This window comes from Vigna umbellata, chromosome 5 (assembly GCF_029865625.1).
Source record: "Vigna umbellata cultivar VRB3 chromosome 5, Vumbellata_1.0, whole genome shotgun sequence".
Classification (NCBI taxonomy): Eukaryota; Viridiplantae; Streptophyta; class Magnoliopsida; order Fabales; family Fabaceae; genus Vigna; species Vigna umbellata.
Window position 1 is genome coordinate 18,243,720 of NC_142169.1, and position 9,153 is coordinate 18,252,872.

At 30.9% G+C, this 9,153-nt stretch overlaps 1 protein-coding gene across 2 annotated transcripts; it reads right to left on the reverse strand.

The window, feature by feature from the left end:
- Positions 1-652: 652 nt before the first annotated feature.
- On the reverse strand, positions 653-4,990 carry LOC124830050 (YTH domain-containing protein ECT4-like). 2 transcript variants are annotated; one of them, XM_047303659.2, is made up of 9 exons: positions 4,858-4,990; positions 4,248-4,324; positions 4,021-4,126; positions 3,853-3,920; positions 2,847-3,446; positions 1,935-2,501; positions 1,629-1,841; positions 1,254-1,400; positions 653-1,100 (listed from the first exon to the last, which is right to left on the reverse strand). In XM_047303659.2, the coding sequence occupies exons 1-9, from the start codon at positions 4,883-4,885 to the stop codon at positions 921-923; spliced, it is 1,986 nt and encodes a 661-aa protein (XP_047159615.1). In that variant the 5' UTR covers positions 4,886-4,990; the 3' UTR covers positions 653-920. The 2 variants fall into 2 exon arrangements, with proteins under 2 accessions (XP_047159615.1, XP_047159616.1); XM_047303660.2 differs by lacking the exons at positions 4,248-4,324; positions 4,858-4,990 and having other exon boundaries at positions 4,016-4,126.
- Positions 4,991-9,153: the final 4,163 nt, after the last annotated feature.

The window sequence follows — 9,153 nt, forward strand, 5'->3', positions numbered from 1 at the left end:
GTTCTGAACGGACAAGAAGGAAAACTCTGCTCTGCCACAAATCTCCTTTGTTATCCATTTTGGCCTTTTTCCTTTTATTCTGCGAGTCTATTTTTCTTTTCTTTCTTTTTCTTTAACTTTAGGACATGAGTTTAAGGTAATCACAAAATAAGGAACTCGGGGGAAGATAAAGCGGAAACAAGTGCCAGGCATAACAATTTTGGAGCATGATAAAAGCTTTAAAAACCCATTATTACAAAGTCATCATCATTGCTAAGAGTTATTGTAATATTCATGGAAAGAATTTTCATTTCAAGAGTCATTATAAGAGTTGTTACATGTATTCACAATTTACTTTATGAAAATTTCACCGGAACACAACTTCTAAGATGGTTTTGCAACTATAATTCCACTACAACCATTTTACAAGACTCTTACTCTAAATAATATTTTATTTAATTATTGGTAGAAAGATATATTTTCAAAACAAAACAAAAACAAAAACTACTTAATCTTATGATCAAGAGTTTTATTTAAAGAAAAGTTTTATAAAACACGTCTTAAACTAATAAATAACGTTTAAACACATTTAAGATAATGTTCTAAACTGAAGATCCTGTATATAAGCTCTTCATAGAGATGTGGAAAGAATTGACTAAAAGACAGGTCATAATTATGTAAGAAACCCATTAATAATCAAATCGAAACTAGATTCGGTTGATTCAACAATTTTATAGGAAAACGCTCCTATGATAATACAAAACATATTTTAGTTTAAACGAGATAAAAGAAGCTGAAATCAGATACTCCACTCCAGACCAAGATCACATAATCAAAGAGATTTTGAAACTACAAACACCACCACTCACTACTATCACTAAGAAAATGAGTAAAAAACAAAACAAAAAACAAACAAAAATCACGGAATCACTATCACTGGTTTAACAGCTCTTGGAAGAGTCTTCAGGTGCTGTGGTAGATCCATCTCCTCCTTCTAGGGGCCCCTCTGAATTCATTCTTTCTTCTGCTGTATTTGCAGTAGCAGCTTCCTTCATCAAGGTAGCATCTAGAGACTTCAGTAATGTGACTGTCCCAATTGTTAAATCACTGGGTTTGCTGATCTGTTTTGAACAAAATATCTTGTAAGGTTCATGTTATACTCAATTTAGCTTACATATAGAAGGAGGAAATCAAGAAAACACAGCACGCTAAAATTTGCAGAAACCTGTCAAATGTGGAAGTTGTACAACATGATACAAGGACACGAGTCTCACCTGTTTTGGGAACTGCTGCTCCTTAGATTTTTTCTCCTGAGTTGCCTTTTCACGAGCCTCATAAAACTCAAAATCATCCAAGATGCATGTTTGGCTTGAATGCTCCTTGAAAACTTTCACAACTTGAACTCCCTTCTCAAGCTTAACCTGCAGAAGAGACATATATAAGAGTTTAGTTGAAAGGAAGAGGGGGTTCGTGGGGTATCATACAACCATCAAGGATCTTCTGCAGCCTCTGCATCAGAAATAATGACCATTAATCATATTCTCTCTTTACTAGTTACTATTATCTTAACCAATCAATGGTCCTGATTTTGCAGCACCGTGGCTGTAGAGGATCCAAGTTGATCATGAAACAAGCTGCCAAGGAAATACCTCCTGAGTATCCCTGCTATTTGTTACAGGTTTGTTTTCATTGTTTTCTAGTGTTATATGCCTCAATGCGCTATTTGGAATATCCTTTATGACATGCCACTTCACAGAAAAGCAACCAGTCCACCTGTCCTGCTGCCAATAATCTACACTTTTACCAAAATCAACAGGACCCAACATCTCTGCTAAACCAACAAATTGCCCACTGGTGTTGACCTGAAGGAAAAAATGAATGAGAAGAAACAAGTGGATTAGAGAAACCAAGAAAATCTAAAAATTGGCCAATTAAACGCTGCATGTGACACTGACCGAAAATAACAAAAATATGGGACAGCCACCAGTCTTTCCCTTCGCTTCTTGATATGCCGCATCAAGTTTTTTATTGCCATTAGGAGTACTTGCCCAAACACTATACTTAATGCTTTTATGAATATCATCCTCACTATAGGATTTGATGACAAAAAACTTGGCATCAGAATAATTCTCTGAAAATTCTTTCCCATTGTATTCTTCCTTATTGGGTACTAAAAGAACTTCTTTGTTATCGCTCTTCACTGGAAGGTTCTGTCCTTTCAGTAGTAATGTAACAGGTCCAAGACTCTTGTTATTTTTATTATCAGAACTTTTGGCAGCTCTTGGTCCCTTGTTTAGCTCACTGAAACCTTCCATACTTTTTTTAAAACCATTCCCGTCACCTGTGGCATGACGCTTGTAATCAACTGAGCCCATTCTAGATCCATATGCAGCAGATCCAAAACGAGAATTAGCCCTAAATGTGTTCCCAAATTGGCTGTACATCCTGTTGCTTGGATACATCCCGTTCATGAATCCAGAAACCAGTTCAAGTCCAGATGGATGTCTGGAACCATTCAAGTTCTGCAATTAAGAAATCGTATTTAAGTTGAATTTTGAATTGATTGTACAAGAAGGCACAATAAATAGAGGGAGGATCTACTGCATCTATATGAAATGCAGAATTTACATAGCATTATGATCAAGTAAACATGAAGCACTGCTAACATATACAGAAATGACAGTATTATAAATGGCAAGTTGGTTGGTGAACATAGACTAATTTGCTTGGACATTTTCAATTAAGAAAAGTACACACAACACAACGGCTTGCATTAAGGTTTTTATGCTTTTAAAGGAAAAAAAACCCAATTAATCAAAGGTCACTTAGGAAAATCACACTCCGGAAGGACCTCCATTCCAACATACCGGAAAAGGTGGAAGTTGCTGAAGAAGTCCTTGATTCCTTTGAGAAGAAAAATCTTTGACAGGGGCCATTGATGAAGATAAACCAACCTTGGCTCCACGTTTGGACTGTCTATCAGATACTAAGGACATATCTGATGGGACTGGCAATTGTGTAGCATGGGTACTCATTCTAGGGCCTTGATATCCTGACAAAGGGGCATAAGGTGGCAAACTAGTCCCTTGATAAGAATCATTTGAATGCAATGTTGTATGCTGGGAACCCGTTAAAAATGACTTTAACCCATTTTTATTTGTAAAATCACTATTGGCCATGTTAACGGTTTTTGCTTTATTCATAACATTTAATGAAGCAACATGATGAGCATCAACTGCAGTTGATATTTCTTCTTGCGTAGCAGTGATATTGTTTGGTGTAAATGACACGTCAGCAGAAGCTGGAGATTTGTAATAAGAACATGGATATTGGTACTGTTGCAGCGCATAATGCTGACCATCTTGCTGAATCATTGGAGAAGAGGAATTGGCCGGTGCATATGTTCCATATGGTGTATAACCATAACCGTTATGATACATATAAGAGCAGTTGTCTCCATAAACACCCTGCATGATTTCAAACAAAAAAAATCTTTATTAGATGGCTAAAAGCTTCCATTGCTTTCTTTTATCTACATTTTATCATAAAAATTATGGGAAACAAAACCTAACACAATGATAAAGACAAAAGATGGGACTTCGAGAAAAAAAAATACAGAAGGAAATTGTTAGACAGTTCAAACAAACAAACTCATAACTTTGATGGTGGCCAGCACAGTTTAGAACTCTCAGAAAAAAACCACACAACCAGTCCAACATCAATTAATTTTAAAGCTAAGGTGTAACAGAAATTCTGATGGCCCTCATTCAATGGATCTTTGGCAACATTATTCTCAAAATGATCCAACCAATGATATTCAGTACAAAAAACATAATAATCACAAGATTGGAAACCAGAGAACAAGGTTTTTACCTGAGTCATGCCCCCATCAAGGTTCGTATATCTGGAATAAACATTCCAATCACCTTGCCCATCATAACCTGAAATATAACCATCATCATATTTCTCTAACAGTCTCGGCACCCATATTGTGCAGTCAATAACATAATTATTCTCAAAACCCACAGCAGCTTACCTTACCTCCATAATAGTATGCCGAAGGGTATCCATTTGGAACAAAGCTTGAATTTGGATTGAACGGCTTGCCCATCCCTTTGGCAGCACCTTTGGAAAAACCAGGTCCATCCTGCATACAAATAGACTACAATAATTAGTCAACATTGCACAACACCAAACATCTAGTGCTAAAGACACTTCATTGACCAAACAAAGAAAATGAAACAGTGAATTGGAAAGCGTTGAAGCACCTTCTTCGCAGGCTCAGTAACTCCAATGGCTTTTGGCTCAGAATCCAGGGTCAAATTTTGCAATAAATCTGCAGTTTCTACGCATTATGGTAAAGGAAAACCATTTACTTCGAAGCTAGCATCATTATTCACAACACAAGAAATTAAGAGACAAAGACACCCATGTTAAACAGCAAAACACAACAGAACAAAAAAGAAGAAAAATTGAGCAACTAATTATTATACAGAACAATAAAATTTTCCAGATAAACTAAGACTCTTAATATATTCTTATGAGAACTTTTCCTTTCAAGAAGAGATTTGTTGGCAAACTCTAGACTCTGAATAGGTAGTTTACAAAAGGAAGAAATTAAGAAATAAAAAAAGAAAAAGGGTTTTGACTTAAAAGGAATTGACCACAATGTGTGTTTTAGTCATAACCTAAACTTCTCAAAGCCAAAGAATGAAACACAACTGTAATTACAAAAGAAAAATTACATAGAAGCCTTCATCAGTGAAGTACACACCTAGCATGCATAGCTCAGAGAATTGAATAACAAATATTGTAACTTTAAGCAATGAGCAACACCGAAATTAAATAGAAAAAAATGGTTTGAAAATAAAAGGATACTGTCAGAAGTAGGAGCAACAGCTGCCATGATTGAAATTAGAGAGAGAAAGGGTCGCCGCCAACTCCGTGTTCTTTGGGTTTGAGACACAGAGGAAGAGAGAAGAGGGAGAGCTAAGAACCTATTTCAGTATTTATATTTTAATTTTATATTTATATATGTAGTTATTTATATATACCAAGAAAGGTTGCCTCTTCGGTGTACCAAAAATATTAAGTTCTTACTATTGAAACATATTAATAAATTAATGTTGAAAAATATTAATAAATTGAATGAAATAATTCCTTTATCTTAAATATGAAATGTTTTGTTTTTTGAAATTATTCAATTAAAGATTAAGTTCTCAAAAGCCTTTTATTTATTCCTTTTGTTAATAATTTGGTAAATTTATTTTCATTTTTCAGTTAAATGTCATCTAAGATAAACAATTAAAAATAAAATAAATTATTATTTCATTTTGTGAAAAATATAGGTTGTCGTGTTTTGATTTTTAGAATAATACTTTGGAAGGATGGTTCAAACCAATAAATTCTAATATTTTATTGAGATTCATCTTCTATCTCTTTTAGCAATCTTGTTATGAGAAGATATACTAATATCATTAAATATTATTCAACTTTGTATGGAAGTAATTTTAGTTTGGTATTGAATTTATTTAAAACTTTTACAATATATCGAAATCGAAATTAGTTCATCCATTCAAAATGTCAATTACGATTAGTTGTGAATTTGTGGAAAATACCCAAAATTTAAATAAATGGTAAATAACTTTTAGACATATTTTTCTCCAAAATATATTATTATGATTCACGCCATAATCAAAAATAAAATTTAGAAATATAAGTATAGTTCATCTTAGAATTAAAATAAACACTAAATACAACCATCTCAAATTGAAAGAAAAAAGTAATTAAAACAAGACAACAATTTTAATGTATATTTCCAAACAAAAAAAATAGTTATAGATAAACCTAAAAGTTCCTTATAGAAAAAAACAAAAATGCTCACAAAGGTCTTGTTAGCCAGGTCCAACCATAGTCTAATTTATTATTTTTTCCAAAAGAGAACCATCTTCTTTAAAAATAAGAGTTTCATAAACATCTTCTTTAAAATATCTTTATAAAAAATATTAATTTGATAAGTTTTGGCTGTACACTTATTAACAGTTTTTCTTGCATTTCTTAATTTAACTTATGAACAGTTTTTCTTGCATTTCTTAACTTTTTTTTTTCTGAATTTCCAAAATTTCAACATTGTCCTTTGATTAAAGAAATAATCATTTTCAAAATTCAATTAAAAATTTTACGAATTTCGAAAATCATTAAAACTTTAACTTAGCTCTCAAAAATTTATAAGTTTTTAGTTTTTTTAATTTTTCTGTAGTTATTTTTTATTTAATAATAATTATAGTAATATAATAATAAAACATATTAAAAGAATTACAAAAATAAATTTCATATTTTAAATTAAAAAACAAAAATTAAAAAGTATTAAATTAAAAAAATATATTTGTTTTAATTTAGTGATCAAAACAATTATTTTTTTATTTAATAAATATTTAGTAAATTTAATACTTTTTATATAATTTAGTATATATTAATATTTTAATTTATAAAACATTATTTACTAAACAAAAAATAAATAAAACATATTAAAAAATTAAAAACAAAAAAATTAAAAAAATATGTTAAAAATCAAAATTATCCAAATACGTTAACATATTTTTTTAAACTTTTTGTTTTAATTTTTTAATATGTTTAATTTTTTTATTTAATACATAATATTTTATAAATTAATATATTAATACATACTAAATGATACAAAAAATATTAAATTAATTAAACATTTATTAAATAAAAAAATAACTTTTTTTATTATTAAAGTAAAACAAATAATTTTTTTAATTTAATATTTTTTTTAATTTAAAATATTAAATTTTATTTTGTAATTTTTTAATATGTCTTATTGTTATTAAATAAAAAAATCTAAAGAAAAATTTAAAACAAAAACAAAAATCTTAATCGATTTTTGAAAGTTGGTTAAAGAATTTACTCAACCGACTTTCGAAAGCTAGTTAAGATTTCACCGATCTTCGAAAGTCAATTAAGATTTTAACAATTTTTTAAATTTGTAAAACTTTTCATCAGTTTTCAAAAGTCGTTAGTTGTTAGTCAAAAAGACAATGTTGAAATTTTGAAGGTGTAGGACGAAAATTGAGAGGTGCAAAGAGAACCACTCTTAACTTATTAATATTAACACTGTGACTATTGAGAAAAAGAAACACGGTCTATTAAGAACTTTTTCTTGTTCTTTTATAAATAATTATATATGTAATATAATTTCTTATTGTTTAAAACTTTGAAATAAATAATATTGCTTCTTAAAACAATTATTTCAAATTAAAATTTAATCTCAATTTTAAAAAGTTTAGATAGTTTATTTTATAAAAATCAATAGTGGTTCATTTCAAAGGAAACCCAATTAATCATTTCATATTTTAAAGATAAAATTTTAGAAATTATTTTTCTTAAAAAATAATGATGTATATGCCAACTTGTATGGTTACGGGTGACAAAAATTTTGTATCTAACTCAATGATAGTCTCCTCCTTAAGCTAAGTTGGGGCAAAGCAAAAAAATAAAGGTATGGAGGTGACAATGGTGTGAAAGCTATGGAGATGGTGGTGGTTACTCTCGGTTTGGAGGTCTAAGTGGTGGAATGGGGATGATGATTGATGGTGCTCTTAGAGAAGTTGAGCCAACTCTAGAGATGGATAGTTAGAGAGACCTCATGGGATGCACTAGCCATGATTTAAAGATGAGTTAAGAATGACTCAATAATTTGACAGCATTTTATTACAAATCTCAAAGTGGGTTTACAAGGGAGAGATTTTTCTATTTATAGATGAAAGTGTCTCTAAAGTATACCAAAATCCTAAAATACTATATTGTACCAAATCCTAAAAATTCTATATTGGTGAAGGCGAGCTTGACATGTGGCACTAATTCACTCCTAGAGTGCCATGTGGAAAGTTACTTTAATAAAAGTTTCTTCACTTGAAAAATGACACATTGTCACTACCTTTGTAAGAAAAATCTCCACTAAGAGCTTGTCATGTGGAAAATCACTTAAGCAAAAGTTCCCCACTAAGAAAATGACACATGGTCACTACCTTTGGAAGAAAAATCTTCACTAAGAGCTTGTCATATGATCACCATGTCTCATGTGAGACACCCTCCACCAAACTAGGGTTGCAAAATTAATCACCCAAGATTAGCTTAAGTTAGGCGCAAATATTGCCCTACAACTTAAGCAAGATTATTGAAAAACCCTATTGTACTTAGTCCTTAAATAAGGCCTAAAAAGAAATACTATGTCACTTGACCTTTAATACAAGATCTAAATATTCCTAATTTACTATATGTGCTCCATGATGGTCTAAGAGAAAGAACTTTGTTTCACCTTACATAGATGACTTTAGCTCTTCTTGAATGTGTTTAGGCCATGGCTAGGAGATATGTCGTCATCCCCTCCCTCTTATAAAGGATTTTTCCTCAAATCTTAGGGTTTCTTCATGACAAGACCCTTTTTTTATTATTTGTCAACTTATGTATCATTCCTCCAGGATCAAAGATCCATATGCAATAATCACCAAAAAAAAATTCAATCAATTTTTGTTTCACAAGAAAAATATATCTGAATGAAAGACTAGACAGCCTTATGTTAATTTTGGTAAACTTTCCTCTAGAGTTTTCAAGGCCTACTTCTAAAGAGTGTTTTTGTCCACTTTGAGTTAATTATAACCTATAAGACAACACTAACTTAAAGTGTGATTTTGAAAAATTTAAAGAGTTTAAAATAATGGGAAGTGAAAATGAAGTTGAAAACTTTTAAAGAGAAAGGTTGGAATTATGAAAGATGGTTTAATGATAAATTGAGAAAAGTTCAAAGATTGGAAAACTTCATTTATCATCTTGGTTTCAATTGTTATTGAAGGAGTGATATGTGTCTTTAGTAGCACTTTCTCTTTTTCTCTTCTCTCAATCTCTTCTCCTTCTTTCATTTCTTTCTTATCCCTCTCTCATATCTTTTTCTCTTCATAGTCTCGTCTTTCCTCTTCCTCTTGCTCTTTTCTTTCTTGCTCCTCTTTCTTTCTTTGTTCTTCCTTCCTTCTTTTGTCTTCATCTCTTCTTCTCTTAATCTTTTTTTGTATCCTGTCATTTTTTTTAATTCTAAGTTCTTCCTCTAGAATGGAAAGTTGGGCCTCGCTTTTAATTTTCTCCTTTTCTTTTTATATG